This window comes from Vanellus vanellus, assembly GCF_965231255.1.
Source record: "Vanellus vanellus genome assembly, chromosome: 2".
Lineage (NCBI taxonomy): Eukaryota > Metazoa > Chordata > Aves > Charadriiformes > Charadriidae > Vanellus > Vanellus vanellus.
Window position 1 is genome coordinate 108,564,798 of NC_138906.1, and position 23,085 is coordinate 108,587,882.

The window sequence follows — 23,085 nt, forward strand, 5'->3', positions numbered from 1 at the left end:
AAAAATGTTAACGGGTGAAGACAGGCCGGGCCTGCTGGTGGAGGCGGGTAGGAAGGCCCCGACGTCGAATGCGCCATTGTGATGGAGCCCCAGAACAGGCCTTCTCCGGTCATGAAGAAACCTTCACACCAACACAGTTTCGTTTGTTTCCATCACTTTCTCACAACACGAACGCATCCCCCTTTTCCCCCTTTCCCCCCCTCCCCCTCCCCCGCCCCCCCTCCTTTCTGAACGTCTGGACAAAAGGAACGGCAAAATAAATAAATAAAGACTTAGCCTCTGCTTCGGGGAAGCTGCCTCTCCAGGTTTCCGCCTTGGCGGTGACCCGGCCAGAGCCGGTAGGCATCAGTTTTCACGGCAAAATGGTGGGTGCGGAGGGGGCCGGTGGCTCCCCGGCCCTGGTGGTGGGCTCCAGGCTCGACTGTCTGTCTCGGCCGGCCGCCCCCGGCTGTCATTGCACCAGGCCCGAGCCGTAGCTGAAGGCGTAGCTGCTGGCCAGCGAGAGGGACTGCTGGTGCTCCTCGCCCTGCTCCGAGGGGTAGCTGGGGAACGTCTGCGCCCGCGACACCTTCGCCGAGCCGAGGCTGTGACCTGCGCGGTGGGGACAGGGACAGAAAAGGTGTAACCGGGCTTTAAATTTATTAAAATGTACTTGACGCCTTTCGCCGTGGATGTGGACTCCCATGGGCTTACTTTTTACCGCCCCGTGGTGGCAGATTGCCCAGAGAGAAGATGTGCCTCATTGGGCCCTGCCAGGGCTGCAGAGGAGGGTTTCGCCCATGCCCGAGGCAGGAGCAGGTGATGGATGGCCATCAGAAGCAGAAGGTCCCAGACACAACTCAGTCATTATTTAAGGTCAGAATTTTCTTTCTTTTTTTTTTTTTTTAATAATTTTTTTAATTGCAGAATATAATATCTATATATTTCCCACCCTACAAATTTCAGTTATATTTGTTAGAGCTGATGGAGAACTAATGCACTTCTTATTTATCTGAAGCACTGCTTAAGTGGTGGAAGTAATGCCAGTGGTTTCAAAGAGATTCATCACACAAACTTCAATATACTTCTTGTCTTTCAAATAGGATGCCATTTTGTCAGGTAAGCACGGTATTATTGTCACTTCAAAATGAACTTTAAGTGGGATATGGCCATGTGACAGAACACTGGTTTGGAAGAGGATATGTGAGATCTTTCCTCAGACAGGCTTGTGAATCTCATATAACCACGGCTTCTTCACTTGCAGCCAGCGAGTGAAAAGCCACGTGTGAAAAGCCATTAAAAAGCCAACGACCAGATTTAGAAGATGACTCCTATGGCCCGATTCTGTATCCCAATCATTTGCCTATCTGAAAATTCCTCTTTGGAACTGAGATTTAATTAGTAACAAAAAATTAAGTTCCAAAGTGCATATCTTCATGCAACATATATTATCCGTTTTTCAGAAATGTATATTGAAGCCTGGATTTAAAATTGTTTTGGATACTGCTTTTAAAAATGTCTTTAATACATATATCATATGTAGAAATGCAAAATCTTATTTTTTCTTTAACCACAGAGCTATTAAAGAATAACAGAGGATAGACTCAATCGCTGCAGAACTCAGCTCACATTGAAATGTTTCAAAACAACTAGCTGCTTTCTAGACTGCCCCAGTAGTGCTGGATCCAAGAATTAACGTTGACTGGATTTGGCAAAACTTTGTCTTAACTTGTATTGAGAAAAGTTTGCCTATAAAATGCTATTGACTAGTTCATGAAAAAAAATTGTGATCTCCTGAAGATGAGTCTATCAGAGCAATACTAGAACCAAGAGAGAAAAAACACCAACTAAATGAAAAATAGAATAAAACGTACATCTCAGTGACACCAGAGACAATAAAACTAGAGACTGAATCCCCAGTGGCAGGTTAATGGTCATAAAAATCCCTTTCATAGCACAACCAAGCGGTATGAATTTTGCATGTGTATTTTTACTATTCATTCACTGGGTTAAATCGACATTGGCTACCATCTCTGACTGAGATGCCAGGTTTAAATGTTTTCTGCTTCAAGAAGCTTTTGCATCAAACTGAATTAAATTGTATGGTGACTATAACGTCCGAGCTGCAAAGCAAAAGCACTGATAACACATTGTTTCAGAATAGTCTTAAAAGTTTTACTGCTTTGACCAACTTTTAACCGTGATATTAAGTGAAGACTTCGTACATTTTTACTTTTATTTGGGATTTGCATCACAATTACTGTTAGATTTTTTTTTTTTAATTTAATGCAAACCTAAACATAGAAAGTTGCATGACTTTAGGTTTTAATTTTGTGTTCCATATCTGGCATTTTTCCTTCTAAGGATGTAAGGTCTTGTTTTCTTTTTACCCAGAAGCTAGAATAATATATATTTTAAGGGCCATATGGAACTGCTAATCCAGCCATGTGACTGGCTATGTAAAATATTTCTCTTTCTTACCAATAAAGATAAACAAAATAAGCCAAGGTACCCTTTTCCTCCATTCTCTTTATGTATTTTATCCAAAAAATGTAAACCACACTAATAACGCCTGTGACAATGAGCAGGAGTAAAGACACTTGCCAAACAAGAGGGTTCCCTAAACTCAGGCCTATTTGTATCATGTGCTGTATCTCAAATAATTAATTTCAAATTCACTTCTGTAGACTAGTGCAGCTTTAATGCAGTGATGAAGAGTGCTCCTACTAAATTAATTTGCAGCCAAGGTATCACGGCAGTCTCTTAGAATATAGAAGAGGAATTTGAAGCTATTAAGGTTATAAAGGAAATTAAATTCAGATCTTCCATTTCCTGGATGTGTGCCCCAGCGGCTAGCACATCCCTTACGGCTCTTTAAAAGAAAATTTGTAGCTGCTAAATCTCACGATGGGGCTGATTTTAGCCATTCTGTAACCAAAGGGGTTAATGAGGATAAGTGACTTCTTCCCTGACTGCTAGGATATGTAGTCAGAGATTGAGAGAGACAGTCTCAGATCCAAAAGATTAAAAGACACACTCAACAGAACCAAAAGCTGTAAGCTCTAAGCCTGGTCGAGGTTCAAGCTGAACTGAATGACATCAGTCTATGGTAATAATAACAGAAAGAATAGAGGATATTGGTTCAAATGAAAAGAGAAAGCTATAGGTAACAGAGAATTTGTGAGTCTAGGAAAGAATGGTTCTATGCAATATATTTACTTTCAACTAATTTTTTTTTAAAACAATAATCCATGCTAATACATTTTAATAAAATGAATAAAAAAATAATGTAGTAAAATAATGAAATTGTCCAATGGTTCCAAGTTGGCTTAAGACTTCTAAGTTGTAAATTTCCAAAATTTAGGGGTTAGTTCTTTTTTTTTAAAAATTTAGTCTATCTTGTACTGAAAATTCTAAATGATAATCCATTCTTTTATTTGCATTCCTAATAAATTTTATTTTAATACTCATACAGCTGATCAGCCTTATGGAGTCTTAGGTGCTGCAGCGTCTCCACACTTACATTTTATGTTAGCAGATTTTGAAACTAAAGATACAGGAAAAGTTTTTTCAGTAAAGAATTTAAGTTCCACAGCTTTCTAAGCTTCCTGCTTCAATAGTATTTCCTGTGTCATATTTGGGTCTTAAAAGTTTAAGAGAAAAGAAGAATGACATTTGTGGATTTTGCAGCTTGTTGGTACCAAGAGTTTTCAAGAATACAAAACTGTTTCTACAGTTCTTCTAAAGTCAGCATAAGAGGAATTTGATTAACAAATACTTCGTGACCTTTTTCCTGTGGCTTACATATGAAATGTTTTGTTTTTTTTTCTGTTCTAGGACAGGACCTTGGAAAGGTATTATTCAGCCTGCTTCATCCTTTATTTCAATTTACTCTCAGGTCCAGAGAATGCAACGAAGCTGTAGTCCAAAGCAATTAGGTATGAATGATTCATCAAGATAATTTAATGTAACCTGGCAAATTACACCGAAATTAGATTTTTCCTGATCTTAATTATGTTGGAAGCAGAGGCAGTATACACAAGGATCTTATTTCATGACATGGTGCTTATTTATAACAATTCTTTAGAGGAAAAAACCAATGGTTTCCTAGTAACAGAAGTGACTGATGTACATATAAGTAGATCGATCGCAACTTCTAGGAGAAAACTTGCAGTGCTCAGCTAAACGAAAAGAAAAAAGAAAAAAAAAAAAGAAAAAAAAAAGAGAGTTCCAGGGATAAACTTTAAAAGCTCCCTTACTGCTGCTTCTTGAGAGATGTCTCTCTCTGTTTTGGATTCAGAATTCAAATTCTTAACCAGAAGGCAGTGCCAAATCTCCTTTTCTAAATGAAAAAAAAAAAAAAAAAAAGGTCACGCTTTTCTTTTCCCACAGAAGAATTCAAGTGAGTCTCTCATCTGATATACTTTGGTTAGAGCACTCATCTGTGATATACAAGTTCTGTGTTAAAATTCCCCTCTGCCTGTGGGTAAGGTTCAACATTACACTTTCTGTAATGGAAAAATCAGCTTAAAATGTTCCCTTTCTCCTCTCTGCCCATACTGCTGTTCACTGTCCCTCAGTTGTGCCATTGCGACTGAAAGGCTGCTTTGTAGACTGAAGCACTTTGGTCATCTGGTTTGCAAGAGCCCGACAAATCGTTGTGCTGGCATGGCTGAGGAGCAGGAACAAGCAGCCAAGGGTAAGGGATGGCAGGGTGTTTCTCAGACTGGCTTTGGTGCCAGGTAGTTTGTCTGGGGGATGATGACCTGTGAGTGATACGCAACCAAATGCAGGTGAATACTATCACCACCAGACTACTCACTGCTCTGACGCAGCATCACTTTTGAAACACTGTGACTAAGCTTTTCCAATACAAGATCTAATATAAGTGTATATTTTTGCAGTACAATGATGAAAAATTAATAGAACCAGAGACTCCTGTGTTTCAGGTTCTGTTACAGGCCTTTTAAATACCTCATATTAGATGGTCATTAGGTAGAATAAAGAAGCAGACTTCTGCAGCTGCACGGCAAGCTTTCATCTGGGATTTCTTAACCTCTGAACAGATAACTTTACAAACAAAATGATGTTCTTCTAATGCAGTTTTACTTTTCTAGCTAATAATAACAAACTTTATTTTTGAAAATAAAATTTGACATTTCCATTTGCAAGATTATAAACACAAAACGAAAGTCATTACATTAAAGCCAATTGGGTATCTTTATTCATATTATGGTTTGTATATTTGTACTTGCGAGTGCTCTGAGACTTCACGAGGACAAGAGCTCTGTGATTCCTATAGATCTTTCTATAAATGTTATAGAAAAACACGGTTGTTCAAAAAGAATTCTCTGAATCAACCAGTGCAAGCTAAGACCAATTAAACTGAATCACTTGCTGCATTGTAAAGCAATCTTTTCTTTTTAGAAATATTCTCTGGAAAATTTTGTTTTTCACAAGAAACAGAACAGTTTGGAAACCAGTGAAACAGAGACGATGAGGTTTTATCCACAAAGGATGGTGCAAGGAAGTGGAAAAAACCCAATTAGCTACCAGATGTTTCAGGAATAAAATATTAGTAAGGAGGAGTTAGTTGTACGTTGTTTCCTCACACAGTTTTCACTGGACAATAAATGCAGCCCGTCAGCCAGAAAAAATCACAAAACTAGTCCCAGCCTTTAATCTAGATTTATGTCCTCCAAGGACTTTCCCAACAGCAGTGAAAGGTCATACTTATACCAGAGGAGGTCTGCAGATTGTACTGAGGACATGGTTTTGGTTGGGAAGCGCGTCTTGAGATGCTTCAACCTCGAATATTCTTTGCAGCTTTTTTGTTAAGACACGGGACAAACTGGGGAAGGCACTGTAGCTATGCACTAAAAGCCCACTAGGGAAAATGAAACACTTACTGCAAGAAACTTAGTTATTATGACTGCTTATTTCAGATGGAAGCTTTTATCCTCTAAGAGCTTTTGTTGCAAAGAAAGAGATTCCACATTTTATTCAGGATAAAGACAACATTCCTCAAAAAAACCCTACTACAATCTCAAATCAGTTAAGTGGCTATTATTGCATCAAAAAGGATACTTTCATTTAAGGCAGAAAATAAATGATTGCTATTAGCCTATTTATAAATTGATACTGGTTAAAATTCTGCCAACTCTCTGTATTGAATATACAGTGTCTTCTATTGAGCTGTTGATGACAAAGCAGCTTTTCCTTTTCTGCTGTTAGATGATTGGAATAACTAAAGCAAAGTTTCATAGCAGGACAAACCGCTACAAAGCAAAACATTTATTTTGCAGTAACGATGCAGTTGGATTGGAAGGGCATTAATTGGTACAGCAATTATTATGCTGTCACTCACAAAAAGATGCAATGGAAGGGAGCAGATGGAAGCAGAAAAATAGCATAAACTACTTTACAGCATATTGATTTCCATATACTTATTGAAAGCGAAACCGTGGGTCTGTTTCAGTTCCATATAAAGAAGTACAAAATTTTCCCTTGAACTTAGCTACAGTTGGAATTAAAATTCCAGGGAGCACAGCTGGGCTCCAACTTTTATATTTTCTAAAATAGTTCTGGATTTCATTTCATCAAATATTTATCATTCTGAAGAGAAAATGAATATCAGGAAACAGAATTACATAATTTTTGAGACATATTTTTAAGAAAATGGTTTAGTTTATTTATTAGAAATATTTTTGAATAAAAATAATTTAATTTGATCACAAAATACACAGGAAATATATTAGGAGAGTGAATGTAACCCCCCGTACTTTTTAAAATATTTCCTTTTTATTCTTAATTAAATAACATTTTAATTCTTTAAAATTTGAAATGTAGTCAATACTTTTTTTTTTTTTTTTTTTTTGCCAGCATCAAGATTAGTAAGCATCTGAGTAGAATGTACTTCTTACAGGAGCCCTATCACTTTTCAGAGACGGAAGACTATTCTTTATCTTAAAAGTTTTTGCATTGTCATCAAGTCCTCTTCTAGAAAAGAAGAAATTTTACACGTGCATGCAGAGAAGATTGCAGGACTGGCAGTTTAAAATCAGTAAATTTACAATATGTCAAATTCTTGAGTGTTAAGAAAAAAGTTTTCAACATTCTAATTTGGCACAAGAATGAAGAGTACATTTAAATGTCAATACTTTGAAATAAAGCAAATGCATGTCCTTAGAGCTTTGCAATAGTGATAATTGTTTCAATACCTATGAATAATGTGAATTGCTTGTAAACATTATGTACAGAAAAAAGGAGTGTTATTTCATCTGTACCCTTACTTAAAATAGCAAGTATTTAAAAGAGGTATCTTGAATTACATAACTAAAATTAATGTGTTGACTAAAGGCCAGGTTGGTTTAATTGCAGTTGTGTATTTCCAGATAGTGTTTTTAAATACTTGCTCTCCTATTGCATTTAAACTGTATATTACCTACTTAAGCTATCACAAGATGATGCAGCTCCTGTGGTAGAAATATCAGAACATCAACCACATCTTTCTCAAATACTAATAGGTTTACCTTGCCATCTGCTTTTATTTCATTATTCTTTGTCCAATGGGGATCTTTTTTAGTTCTTTTTATTCTTAGCACCAGCCTTCTATGCTTATGTGTGTTTATAAAGGGAGGAGACATATATAAACACCTGCTACCTAACATCTCCACCTAGGAAATGGAAAAGAAAGTTACTTGCATGTCTCACATTACCCAATAGACTCTCCCCTTTCTGCCCCCATTCCTGCAGCCAAAATATGACACATATCTACTTTACATATTACATCTCTTCAACTTGTGCTCTCTACCTGTAATACATTATTGTATGCCTGCATGCCTGAACTACAGGGAGATTAAATAAAAGAATGTATCTGACCGGAATGGCAATTTTTTTCAGTCCTGCACTCTGAGCCAACACACAGATAAAGACAGTAAGCTTGTACTTAGTTTTCTTAGAGTTGTCTTCTATATACAGACTGCAGCAGCCCTTACGGAGATGAATTGATTTCATCTTTACAGCTTTTTACACTTGTGTTAATGTTGCAATATGAAAGCAGCCTCCTCTCTCCCTCTGTTCTGAGTCCAGCTCCTGAGCTATGCCAACACAGTTGAAGGAGGCATAATCATGTTCTCACTTAACACAAAATTAGGCTAAGGCCCAACTTTGCTTCAAAACAAACAGATTTTTCCAGATGAAAACTCTCAGAAAGAAGGGTTTCCGAGTTTGGTTTCACAGATTCTGCAGACGTGGAATTTTCTGCAGTGATCCTTGAAAGTTTAAGTTTATCGATTTTAAAATATTTGTCAGGGAACCCTGATCTACGCTAGCTCTGTATTGAGCAAGCAGTTGGAATGAATCAATTCCAGAGCCATCTTCCAACCCAAATTATTCTGCAGTATGATGCAATACTTTATTTTCAACCATTTTGCTTTGTGAGAAAAAAACAAGCTACCTTGTTTTAAATCGGTTAAAGAAAACATTCAGCTGTTCTTCCTGACTGGCACGCTACATTAGGAGAATTGTAGTTTTCTCTGAATCATTAACCAGGTGACACAATTTGTGTGTGTTAGAGGAGTGACTATGGTCAAGGAATTTGTTTTACAATGAAGGATACAGGCACCACGACCTTGAAGAAAAGCCTTCGAGAGGAAATGTTTAATACTGAAATGTGTCAAAATGATCAACAAGTTACTTAAGACTCTAAATACAATCTTGAACGAGTGCCCTAACAAAGCTACCTGAAAAGGCGGAGTACTTAATACAAGGTGGCTAGCATCCCCGGCCTAATTTATCCTTTCAACCACAGACTCAGTCAACCAGAAACCAACGTAAAACATTTGCACACAAGTTGTATAAGCGAGGTTTATTATGAGAATAACTCCTCTGTTCCTGAGCTTTATGCCTGTCCAAAGGAAAGTTAAATTACTTCATTGACCACAGAAGTAAACAGAGACTAAGCATTTCTATACTAAATGCAGGTAGTTTCATTTTCCTATTCAAGCTCGAAACTTAATGAGCTTTTTAAACAGAGACTTCATGAAACTGAGACATTCCATGTTAGTAATGCTAAGGAAACAAAAAGAAAGTCGTAGGGAAGAAATTCCTGTGAGTGACTATTTTTTTCACTTCAAGGAACATTTGAATTGGGTGAGAATGTGGAGAAATGATAAGATGGTGGCAAAATGCGAGAAATAAGAAGAAAACAATGCTCTGACCCGAAGTGCATTGGGAAAGGATAATGTGGGAGGAAGAGAAAACAGGTAAGGAAAGCTCCAACAAGAATATTATTTTAGTCTTGACAGTACTTTGCCTTATGGAGACATAATAAACCCACAAAAGGAAACACTTGGAAAAATTACCCTGCTCCTGGAATAACTGAAAAGTGGGAAGAACATAAAGGTAGTGAAAAAAGAAAGAAATGTGAAAGAGAGATAAAATTGTGTGGATTCAGTTACTTCCTATCAAGTGATGATTTTCTGCTATATTTAAGCAGGAAAAGCTACACACTTTGCTGTTGTCTTTTGCTCTTGATTCCCGTGTAGAGCAGCAAGTCATTACGAGAGTCAACTGATTCTTGAGCTCTGTGCATAAATAGATTTCTAGTATAACTTTTTTTGTAACATCCTTGAAAATGACATCTACCAGAGTAATTTAAAAATAGGTAGCTATGTACACAGTGTTATAATCTTGGTTTACCAATTTGTTAGCTCACCGTTCACTTTTCCCTTCCTCAAAATGTTTTTATTGCATTTTTATCACAGCCGAACTAAATGCCCAGTCAAAACATGGATCTTATCAAATACCTTGTTAAAAAAAAATCAGTCCCTAAACCCGTTACTGATTTAGCATGAACCATCTTACTAAAAAATGCAATGCAAAAATGCAAATTTATACATTGCATATCACTTTGATGATATGGAATATCTCACTGTTAAATATTTATTGAATTTCAAATCATGTTGACATTTCCCCTTGGACACACTATTCCACAAAACACTACACAGGCCTAATGCAATTCTACTGATACTACAGAGGTGAAGTGAAATAGTGACATTCTAATTTCATAGCAGTGTATCTAAAGCCAAATGAAGGAAAAAACTACTTACATTGACAAAAAGCATATAAATTGGAGATACTATGCTGCCTTTGAAAATGGGATGCTACTGAAGCCTGATTGATCAGTGCTGTTCAGTCTTGTTGCTGTTATAATTCTGCTGATTTTTAGTGTGGTCAATATTTCCTGGCCTGGTAGTATTTTCATTATAAACATCCCATTCACAAAGATTTATAGCTAGCCTATAAAAAAATTGCTGTAAAATGAAACTCTGCACATGAGGTCTGAAGCCAGAGAACAAATTTGGTCTGACAGGATGGCGGGAATATGTTTTTCACCACATTTTTATGTGAGTAAAATACAGCTTTGATTGGAAAAAAAAATAAAAAGAAAAAAAAAATAAATTCAGGTAGTATAGTTCACATTGCTTGACACAGGAAAAGATGGGGACAAAGGAATTATACCACCCCAAAATGGATGCTTATTATACAAGTATTAATTTTAAAAGACAATTTTATCATGTTAGTATAATGCGATAACTAAATATATATAAAATATAAAGCCTAAGACATTCAGGGTGTGTGTGGTGATACAGCTGAACCTTTCCTTTGGCACTTCCTTTGCACACCTGAAAAGCCAGAGAAATAGGGAGATAATGGGTAACAAAACTAACCCTTACCAAAACCAACCAACCAACCAAAAAAAAAAAAAAAAAAATAAAAAGCAAACCCAAATCCAAAACATCTTTTATGCCTGATTGGCTTTCACTGTGCAGTCAGATGTGCTCCACTTCTGGGCTGTTCAAAGAAAAGGTAGGAATGTTGAAAATGGTTATAAAGTGTAATTGGACCACTCATTTTAGCATCGGCTGTGGCTGAGATTACATCAGCAAACTGTTGCACCTCAGTCTTAGTCCCGTTTGAGCTCTGCCAGTACTTCTCACTGTGCAAAACCAGCAAAAGTCATCATCTGTTTTGATCATATACTTCTACTTCTGTTACAGAACTCAGAGTCATCCCATTACTGCACTTCCCTGTAGGTATTAAAGGACAAAATGTTGTTCAAATTGGAGGCAATGGGCTCTAAAGACAGGTGTAAAATGGGGAATTAGCCTTGCTGATGTGGATTTTGTTGGGAAGGGGAGGAGGAGGGTGGTTTGTGGGAGGTAAAAATGTAGTCCCAAGTTTAATAAAACAAGTTACTTCAACCAACTAAAGATTTTCCACTATTTTTTTTTTTTCTTGTCACCAATGAACAAACTTCAGAAAAGATAATAGATCTCACATTAATATATGCAGGGATGAAACACAGTTTTTAGAACCTTTCAGAAACTGTTCTATTTTTTACCCATGCATTGAAAGCATTTATTAAACCATTTGTTATTCAGATTTAAGCTTTCTATGAAATAGCTTTCTATGAAATAGTCCTTGGAAATATTCTTTAGAGGGCCTTAATGTTATTTCAAGCTACAACAAGTAATAGCTGCCATATAAAAGTGAAAATATTGCATTAGCTGATCATTAGCTCTCTGGCAATGATTAAGAAACTTCCTCAAACACTTGAAGACAAGAAGACACGCCTCTCCAGCAGTTCTAAAGAAGAAAGGACAATGTTTTTTTTCAAGAAAAACAATTTTAATCTATAGGTTTATCTTAATTAATAAGACTTGAGACTGCAGGCATTTTATCAGAAATGTAAGGTTACTTGACTTTCTTTAAAATAGACTTCACCATTTACAATACCTGTTTAGAGCAAGTTAAAAGGATTATTTGAAATTATTGAAAAACTGTAACTACATATTTAGGAATGCAATGATACTTTCCCACTAAAATAACAAAGACAATCTGCTCTATGACATGCAGTCTTTAAACATGTTTGTAAATGAAAGATGTTTTTTAGACTAAATGCATTGCTGGTGCTAACCCAGCGAAAGCATGATGATAGCTAATTGTAAAGTTAGAAAAGTATCACAGAGATATGCTTTCCTCTCATGGTGGAATTATAGAAAAAGTGTGTTAAAAACTCTCTCTCTTCCTGCAATCGTCTTTGCAGCAAAACCTCATCTTATACACTTCTGGAAGTAGAAAACCAGAAGAGAGTTTTGAAAAGGAGCAGTAAACTGAATAAGGTTGTACAAACAGGAAAGAATCTTTTGGTTTAAATGATAGTATCATTACATGCTTAGTGTCTCTCTGTAAGCTGAAGTTGCAAAGCTCTACCAGAAAAAAGTAATGTTTTTCTAGTGAGGAATTTTGCAGGCTACCAATATGCTATTGTAATTTAGGATTTTGAGTTTATTTTATATTTTAGAGAGGAAACTTAAGCTAATATTGTGAAGATTGACTAGAAGAAGCTGCTGCTTTTTATATTTCTAAAATTTTTATTCAAGTTTTGGATATTTCTCACTCGTTATTCCATTTGCCTGAAGCAGATGTCTTGAATATTTTCTGAAGAATAACAGCTTAATTCTTCCCTTTTTTTTTCATGACTTAGTTCAGATTTCTCACATTTAGCAGTTTATCCAGGATAACCCAGGCATGATTCACCAAAACAGAAATAAAAACCTGTGCCTATTTAAAATATCTCCAGGCTCAAACACAAAGACTAGTTATGTATAGTGTAAAAATTCACCATTAATAGCAGAATTTGAGATCCATGTGGTAAAACTGATGTAACTTGAGCAAGCTTGGAATAAGCATCTCAGCGGATCCCATCCTGAGCTACCTCAACAAACTTGATGCTAATTGCTGACACAGTAACCGTGACCATTTCCGGTCAGTGGTATTTAACTGAAGATCTTCCCATCCCCATGCTCTGATCAGTGTCCAGACTGAGAATTAATTTTTTCCATTAATAAAGATTGTATCGTATTTTTTAGAGCTAGTTTAGTTATGATCATTAACCACTCCACTTGCCTTTAGTTAGCTGAGTATTCTCTTGAGATAAATCGACATTCATTGATCTCAATTGGAAATCAAATTCTACAATTTTCAGATGGGAAACATACACACTGTACACAAAAAATAAAGACATTTATTTTATGATAGATAATTAAGGTGTATTTTGAGTTTGAGAAATTTTCTATTAGGAAACTGTATAAACCTAATTTTGGGGACAGACACATAAGATCTGCACATTGCCATGCCTTCTTCTGAGGCATTTGGTAGAAGCCATTGTAAGCGGCAGAAGGGTTTATTGGATGTAGGTCTAACCCAGCAGGGAAGTTCCTAGGTTCATTCCCAAAGCTTGGCTTCTGTGCAGCCACTGAAGGCACTGGGAACAAAGGAAAGGTTTCCGTCTGTATTGAGCTTAAGAGCACTTTGAATTCTTTTGTTCCTTGCGGAGGTTACATATATACAATATGTGGAAATAAGGCAGTTCACAGAGGCTAAACAAATTATTTCTCTCTATAATTTATTCTCTAAAATAAAGAAGTTCATTGATTTTAGATTATATAAGTTTAATGCGAATAAAGTAGATGCGTAAAACATCAATGGAGCACTCAGGAAAGATAATCCATTTTTCATGACTCTATAAATAATTTCTTCTAGCTGTAAAAGCCTTCAATTACCCACTAGGAAATAAAAAACAATGGCTGTAATTCACTGAGGGAGGCAAGTGATGTTCTTTTGCTTTTTTTTCCCTGAAAGGGAATTCACTGTGATTCAGTGTGAACAAGCTGTGGAATTTGCATCAGACTTGTGTAAAGCTAGAGGAAATGAGCAGAGGTAAATCTTGAAAACGTGTGTCGAAATGCTTGATTTGCTGGTGCCTGCAGATGGGAGGAGACCCTTTTCCTTTACTCTCTTGGATGACAAAAGCACTGCTTTCCTTCCCCCGTCCAAATAAGCAAATAAATAAATAAATAGAATATCAAAGCCAACGATAATAATAAGACACACTGGAATTAGAACCCACATGTCTTCTCTCTGGAAATTTGTTATTAAACCTGTAAATATCCCGTCCCGTGTTTTGCCTTTTCAGTTCCTCAGCTTACTGAGGCTGGTGTTTTTTGTTTTTTTTTTTTTTTTTTTTCTGGTATTCCTTTTGTGGCCACTCAAATCACAGACGCTGTAAGAGCAGCGCAGCAGCAGTCCCTTCAACAGCTTTCCTTAATCCCAGCTGCAGGGAAGAGAGTCTTGACAAACCCCAGTGCATTCTGGCAAATCAATTGACCGATCTGCTGAACGCAGGAAGGGGTAGAGAACTATCATCTCTTAAGCGATGTTCATTCCACCCTCTCCCACTGCCTATTAGTTAAGCGTTACTAAAGCAAGCTAGGAAATGAAAAACTAAAGTGCCCATAGCACAAGGCAATAACCAGCAATGATATTCAGAACATGACACGTACAAAGTAATTATACTTCATACAGACGTTTGGAGAAATGAGTGTCTGACATTAAAGCAAGGCATTTTCCTCATGGCGATTTTGCTATTGGCTTTGACTGGAAAGAGCTGTAAAGCAGAAGTTAAATTCATTATGAGTGTCTGTAGCCGCAGTATACAGATAGCAGATGACGAGGTGAACAAAGATGAAGCTCACAGGATGGATGAATGTTAAAGATATTGGTGTTGGGTAGCAGTTTAGCTAAGAGCAAGACGGATGGCGTGGAGCCATCAGCAGCAGAAGGGAAAGAAAAGTAACACAAAGGACCCACTTCATAATTTCTGAATGAAACCTGGGGAATTTTTTGCGTATGGTTAGACCGCCCAGTGCTCCAGTCATTTTCAGCTATTGGCAGCCAGACAGAGGCAGGTGAAATTCAGAGAAGCCTTTTGTGTATTGCTGCTCAGAATACACTAGGACACAAAAGAGACTAAAACCAGTTTTGCCTTCCGCCACCGTGGCTTGCTGCTTTTCGTGCTATTTCTGCGCTCAGTGCCTATTATACCAGAGCAGCGTATAATGTAGAAGACTACAATAGGAGATGGTATACTTGAGTTATGGTACTACTTCTTCAGGAACACTGCAAAAATTATTAACTCGCACGTAAATTTTTAGTTTATTAGTACAGCTCTAAAAGGAGCTCTAAAATAAATAACAGAACACAAGTAGCTTTCCAGCAGGACAAAAATGGGAATTTAGAGAGCTGGAAATCAGCTGAGATTTAAAAGTAAGTTAAAGTATAACTTTAGCAGGAATTACTCTGCAGGTACCATATCTGATGAAACATGATGACATACTTTTTACGTTAAGGCAAAAATGGCAGCTTGCGAAACTGTGCTGTATAAGGTATCGGCTCCAGGTTGCAAGAGTAAAGCCAGACTAAAATTAAACATATATATCGTCTATTTTAAGAGCATACTGAGGACAATTTTAAGGGGGAAAGATAACTAAAAATACCTAACAAAGCAATTTCTTACAATAAAGAAGCAAGCAAATAGCTTTATCCAGTTATTTTCCATTTATCTCTTTATAGCCTCCTCGTCCCTGGAGAAATAATAATTAAAAAACAGTAATTGCGAGGACTTTTATTCATTGCTTGTTAAACAGAATAAAGCAGTACTGAAGAGCTCTTAGCTGAGTCCTAAAGCTGAGGTGTGAGATAACTCTCATGGAACAGGTATGCTATTAACAACAAAATATAAATAATTTGTATCAAAAGAAGAAGAACTAAAATGTCTTATGTTATAGCTAACACTAGTGATAACTGCACTGTCCTGATTACTCAGGACACTGATTCTGCATCATAAAATCACCATATTTACATCCCATAGCTAGAACTTGCAGTTAAAATAATTTTCTTTATATAGTCTTGCAGCTGCAGACATGAGCACTACTAAAAGCACAGAGGAAGAAGTATTATATCTTTCTTGGAGACTTTTGTCTCACAAGATGAGATCTTTGCATTCTTTTAAGATTTTGTATTTTTCTTCATAAGCTTGAGAATGGGATCCAGGTAACAGTTAGTTACTTCCACTTTTGTTTCTTTATGATGGATATTTCACAAAATATAGGAATGAGTATAGAAGCTTCTAAAATAGCTCAGAAACTGAGGTACTGGCTCAAAACGTCAGCCAGTGAATACTCGCCCTAACAACCCCTGGCTTCATAAATCCACTTTGAAAGGCAGAACAAAACTAAATAAACATTTCAGCCTTTTTGAAGAGCTTCATGAGAACAATCATATGCTAAAAAGGAACTTTTCTGGGACATGGAATCCTGTCTGTCCATTTGTGTTAGACGATAATCAGGAACTGAATTCAGAAGATAACTGGGGAGTTATCTGAATTTTAGAAAATATTCAGACCTGCTGCTGAAGGCTTTGAGACCATACGCTTTGCTCCTATAAATGCATTTTTTAGAAGATACCCAGGGATTTCAGTAGCCGCAATGAGGAAGGGGAGATCCAATTTTTAAGTCTTTGGTAGAATGGCTAAGTAGCAACAATTCAGGGCAACTGGACCACCATGATGCATTACAAAACCACCCTATTATTACTAAACTGTTACTTTAAGAGCAAAAATAAGGAAGCAGTAGCAGCAAGGAGAACACTTAAGAATGTAGTGTTACTGCTTCTAGCAGCTAGCTATTATTCTTCTTCATTTTAAAATTAATTGCCTTGAAAAAGCAGCAGAGATGTGTCACAATATCTTGAATTTCCTTTCCCCCAAAAGCAAAGGAACCTAATTTGAAATGAAAAAAAAAAAAAAAGAAAAAAAAGAAAGGAAAAGAAAAGAAAGAGCTCGACAGCACATGCTTTTTTCTTTTTGTGTACTTGAGTCATGCAAAAGAAAGAGATGTGATGTAGGTGCTTGGATGACAGTACCTTTGCAAGAACTGGGGTGGAGGAAAAGGAAGTATTATCTTAGTATTTTAACTTTGAATTAAATAAAGGAGGCAAATAGCATTCTTCACTAAGTTTAAGAACAGATGTACTATTTGACAGAAAGCATTTTCTCCCTCAAAATAGGGCATGGTTTTTGGTGCATTGAGTATTACCCTTTGATCAGAGACTTTACATCTACTCTAGTCACTTGTGTGATTTGGACAAAAAACATCCTTTTTATTTCTTTTAATGCCCTATTTTTGCCTAACAAGAACCTTATATATATATATATACATATATATATATATATATAAAACTTACCAAATAGAAGCTATGAAACCACTGAGAATAACTCCAAATTATGAGCAATACCAAACCGCTAAGAAGATCTGTCCCTTGCTAAACCCACCCATGATGTAGTAGGAAAAGGGCTGACAGGTTTCCAGGTTTCTAATCTGTATGCCTGGAACATCATACAGAGGCTAAACCACTCTTTTTATTATTCTGTAGTAACAGTGATCACTCTGCTACCTGCTTTACTCCTTGATGCTCAAAGGTAAGGCACAGGGAGGGAGTACAGTCCTTTTTAGTGAGACAGAGGACACCTCTTCAAACAGAGGCTTTTCTTATTTTCCTCCCATTAGTATCATCTTCTACTGCATTGAGCTCCTGCCTCACTAGAAATGACGAGAAAGCAGAGCTATTGCAGTAGGACTTGTCTCTAAATTAAATGATAGTAAATGTGCATATGCAAAAGATAGGGGGACTTGGTGATGATTTTTCAAATACTGCTGACTGATGTAAAGTATTTATTTGCAGTTTGTTCCCTGTGGGTATCTCAAGTCTGCTATTTAACTTATTTCTCTCACTATATGCACCATTTAATATTATTTATTGATAGGACCACCCCCCCCACCCCCCCGAATGATTTCTAGATGCTAGCCTTTTTACAAATGGTTAAAATTTGCATTAGTATTCATTTTAGATAACAAAATATTTATTTATTCAGCAGTTTAATGGAATGCAATAACTGTACCCCTTTTGGCAAATATACATATTTCTTTGCCTATCTTTGAGAAATCTTTTAAATTCTCAGACTTCAACAGAATTCAAACGTACCCTTTTGCTCTGATAAATGAGAGCCAACTGGTATTATGCCACTTGTCTTTTGTTCAGCTTGATTGAATAAGAATTGATAAATTGGTTAATGATAAATGACAGGGAGGTATACTTCATTTTTAAAAATTTAGAGAAATCATAATTTTAATATTAAGATTTTAGCAGTTTAATTTATATTAAATAAAATATTATTTCATTTCCCCCCACAACTATTCCCAAATAATTCAAATATTGTCAAACAATAGATGATAGAAAACTACTTCTGATGAGATGATCAGATATAACTGAATTTTCCTAAGGATTCATACATTCCCTATTTCCATATTATCATAAGTTGTTTTTTAGCTTAATCAGCAATATAATACATAAAATTTTTCCATTAAGCATGACAGTGTACAGTTTAATACCAAGAATCTTAAAAATATTCTAGAAGATTTTTTACATTTTTAATTTTTACTCTTTCACTGTTTTTTTTTCATAGGATTTATTTCTAAGTTGGCATTATTTCACATAAGCAGATCATGTCTCAGGCAAAAAATACTCTTTCACTATTATGTGTTCCTCAAATGCCCATTCATTTAAAGGGGACTTGATAAAAAAGGATGCTTTATAGAGCATATACTAAATATTATTGAGGGAAATGAAGAGAAATATATGGAAGTATAGTAAGCTGTGACACACCGTTAACCATTTTATCACCTATAATGTGTCTTGCTGGACTCCTTTGGTTGTTTACCTGTCTTAGAAACTCTAAATAAATCCATTTTTTTTAAACTGGTGCTTTATCAGTGGAATACCATTGCTGCTTAAAAGATTTTAATATCTTAGCTCCATTCATCACAGCTGCAGTCATGTCACAGCACTTAGCAGAACGTCCCACTGTCACACGAGAAGTTCGCATACCTGCTGAAAACTGTGAATATTAATTAACTGTATTACAGTGCAAATTTGCTTCATGCACCAGAAAAGCGTACAATTTGGATATAGAGCATCTGGATGAGAACGACCTGGTCCCACCTGAAAAGTGGAAACGTTTTTCCCCAAAAAGATTGAATTTCCTGATAAAACTATAATGTATTATATTTCACATTCTGTTGTACTTTTTGGCTGGCTGAGTTCTGCTGAGAACTAACTCACCAAAATCCCTGTTCTGGTTGAAACGTTCTCGATGAGCAGGATTATTTTTCTTCTACCACCAACCCACTGCCGAAGCAGAGCACAGCTTTTTGCGCACCCAGGCGTCACCCCCATCTCCATCACAGCTCCAGATACTGTCTGCAGCCCTGCAATTCCACCTCCTTCAGGAGGATTGCTCCCAAAACCCACAGAAATTACTTCTTGGTTTTCAAAGTAAAGGCTGATTTAGGCCCTATCGCCCCTCCATCTTCCCCCCCAAAGGCTCACAACCTCATTTTGCAGCTCATCTTGCTGCGGCCACACCTGATTCCCACCACGCGCGCTGGGGCCTGTCGCCTGCAGCGTGACAGCCAAGTGCGGGGCCGACAGTACAAAAAAAACCCACGGCCTAATTCAGTGATGGGGGCTTTGGCTGTGGCTTCACAAGGCAGCCGGTTGTCCTTACACTGCCCACTGCCTGGATAATTGGTGTGACATTTTATGTCTCCCTTCCCCGGGAGAAGACACTCGGGCAGAAAGATCTTTCTTCCAGCACGTGCCCCTGGCCTGGAGTGAAAGGGCAATTACGCTGTGTGGTTCGGGGGCTGGCACCTTTCCCAGGGTGGTCAAGAGCGACCTTCCTTCCCCCGGCTCTATCCCTCTGCTGAAAATGAGGCATGATGGAAAAAGAGAGCAAATGTGCTTCCTACAAATTTATGCTGTCAGGTAGTTATATATGCAGATAAAACATGCCAGTCATGTGATTAGGTACGATGCTTGTGTCATTTCTCCCGCCCCCACCCCCAAAATCTGATACCTACACAGAATTGCTTGCCAAGTATGTGGCACATACAAGTTTAAGTATTTCAGATAAACCGGAGGTGTCCATGGATTGACATTGACCTTCTGGGTTGGAAATTGTAGTTCTACGTGCCGTTTCCCCCCATGTCACTTCTGCTCTTTGTCAGTCTTTCAGGAATGGGACACTGTGGTTCAGTTCCATATATTGGCTTATATTTTGAATTTCTGAGAGTTGTAACCTGTATTTCACTTTAGAAAAAAAATCGCTGTCTTCAAACACCACTGCAAGGGACTACAGAAATTCTGTAAACAGAGTTAAAATATTCACCACAGCATTCGCAAAGACATTGTAATCTTATAAATTAGATTTCAGTCATGAGAAGACTTGTTAGATATGAAACTGTAATAGTATTCTTTCTGCACTCACTGGCTGCAGCAGACAAAAGACTACAACTCTGACAGAACAACAGATTCAACCTCAGTAAGAAACTTATCTTTTTTTATCAGTGTTAACATTATATAGACTGCACCAAATTGAGGAGTTCTATCTAAATACACAAATTTAGGAACACTGATCCAACTGAGCATTTTACAGTCGAGATATCATAAGAGCAATGTGTCACAATTAAATAAATAAGCAACAATTAAAGATTATCAGCTTTGTGGCTGAGCCGCTGCAGTATTGTCTTCGAACAAATCACACACAACTTCCCTCAAGCAAACAAACAAGCCGCTAATGGAATGGTTTCGCCCCGTAAGCTATTATAAAACGTGCAATCAAAGACAAGTTACATTCACCAGAGGGCAACCCAGCACTTTCCAGCATGAAAAAGGTTCTGTTTTATAAATATTCATATCTAGGTAAGCCATCTACAGTCAGGTTCTCCAAAGCTCATAAACAGAACGGCAACAAACATGGCAGCTAAGTTATTTCCAAATGAAACAAATTGAGCTTCTCAGGGTAAAAGGAGAGACCAATAGGAAATGCCTTTAAGGTTTAAACAGCATAGAAGCATTTAAAGCCTTTATTTTCTTTATTGTTGCAGATATCTGTAAGAACAGATGGTTTCAAAAAGATGTGTTTCCATTTAGGCTTCTGCTGTACTGTATTTATGAGGGTGTATAGTCACAAGACATATGCCACCTGGCTTTGAGCTGTGATTCATTCAGCTGCAGAACCGCATTAGGTGAAAATCTTTTGCAACATTGAAGAAGTTGTTGGAATTTTGTAGGAATAAAACTCTTGCAGTTCGAAGCACTCTTCCCTGTTTCAGTAAGAATAATTACAGCTGATATTCTGTCCAGAAGAATGAGTAAGGAAAAGGAAAAAGTGAGTGGTTCTTGCCGATCCAGGAGGCAGCCTGTTATTCGATTGTCATTGACAAAGACCAAGGAACAAATCTCACAATCCGTATGAGTAATGAGAAGAAATGAGTTCATGAAATCTAGTCCTGAAGTCTCATTTCCAACTGCAGATCTAATGCACAATCCATAAAAGTTACTTATTCCCTTCTGCAAAAATGTATGTGGCTGTGTATACACACAGTCATTTATGTAAACAGAAGAGCCATAAATGCATTTTAAAGACATGCTGCGCTTTCTCCTTTCAGCCGTAGTTTTTTGAACGATGCTTTGTGGAACCTGTTAGTTCTGTTAGAGTCCTTCTGGAAAAGAGTGGAAGGTGGCAGAGAATTAATCAAAGACTTCTCCTGGCATTAATCCACTCAGAGGCCGAATACATATTTTCTAAGGGCCAAAGCACAGACACCTACACGTGCAAGATTTGTTCTGGACAGATATAACCATAGTACTGACAGAAAGAAGTGAGAACAGAAGGAAGTGACCTGTCATTTGAGTCCCAACACAAGCTGCCAACAAGGCTCTTCTCTTTCCTGCTCAACGGACCTCACTGTGAATCCTGTGATCACAGCCAAACTACGGGCTTGGAAATACGCAATGTAGGAAAGAAAGCATTTTAAATTTCCACACACTGATGAACCCACTTGAGAACAGTTTAAATTTGATGACACATTTAGGCTAACATGGGAGTTCACCTCTGTCTATCGCATGTACCTAGTGACGTGGGCTGCAGGGTCAAAGAAGCAAACTATTGGGGAAAACAAATCAAGCCGGAAAGCTTAAGTGCAAAATATTCTTTACTTATCAAAGAGCAAAGAGACATTGCAATCTTTCCATGTGAAAGAGACAGAAATTTAATGAACTTTTTCTTTTATCCCCAGTGGATTTATTCCAATTTCCTGATTTCCTCCGTCTTACAAAAGATTTCCGCCTAATACGACTCTGATGCTCGGTGAATCACAGCTCAAAAGGGGGAAGATGTACATGTGTTTCTGATCATTGTTAAATGTACTTGACCAAACTCTGAAATGAAGAATGTTTTCACTTTGGAAATACTTGAAAATGTAGTTCTTGAAAAGTTTAGACGCAAGAAAAGCGTCAACACTGTTTTGAGACTCAGCAGAGATATTTATAGCCATTATAAAAAAAAATAAAAAAAGGCATAAAATCCCCCAACTTATTTCTATTTTAGTACCAGATAAGCATACAGACAACCCACGTGGAGTTTCATAGATAAGCTACTGACAAGGTGATTTGCTTTGACTGAGCAGCCACATAGGCAGGTCTTGGCAGCCTTGTCACGGTTATTCAATGCAGGGGGTGCAGGCCAGACTCTGAACTCATCTCACATGCAGGAAACACAACAATAATTGCAATTATATTACATATACAACTGTAGGTCTATAAGTATTATAGTGTAACACGTTACTTATATTGTAGCCAGAGAATAAGATAAGATTTAGGGTCAGAACTTTGCACTGCTTTCCAGATATATCATACAAGTCATGGTTATCCAAGGAAGGAATTAAATAATACATTCCAAAGAGAAGTATAAATAGTATCAAACAGTTGTGTGCTCATATAGGAATTCTTTATTTTTTTCCCCAGTTTCCTCCGTATGAGCTGAGAAAAGCTCAAATAAATCTTAACGGAGAATACAGAATAAATCTACTAGTAAAGGGCATCTCTCTTTAAATGCAGGAAGACTTTTAAAAATAATCTTTCAGACCCTGAACTGAAATTTCAAACTCTTTTCAAACTTTTCATTTATTTGCTCAGACTTCCAGCACATACAACAATTACTGCAGATATATATCAGACTGATGACTTTTGTGGGAATCGTCACTTTAAAAATTGAGGAGAAAAACTACCAACACACTG

The 23,085-nt window shown here is 37.1% G+C and overlaps 1 protein-coding gene across 1 annotated transcript in view; it reads right to left on the reverse strand.

Moving 5' to 3' along the window:
* Window positions 1-451: 451 nt before the first annotated feature.
* DOK6 (docking protein 6) overlaps window positions 452-23,085 on the reverse strand; it is a gene marked incomplete at both ends in the record, with an annotated part of 267,744 nt that continues 245,110 nt past the window's right edge. The window contains one exon of the mRNA XM_082479395.1: window positions 452-591. Within this exon, the coding sequence (XP_082335521.1) occupies window positions 452-591 (140 nt within the window). The remainder of the gene's footprint in view (window positions 592-23,085) is intronic.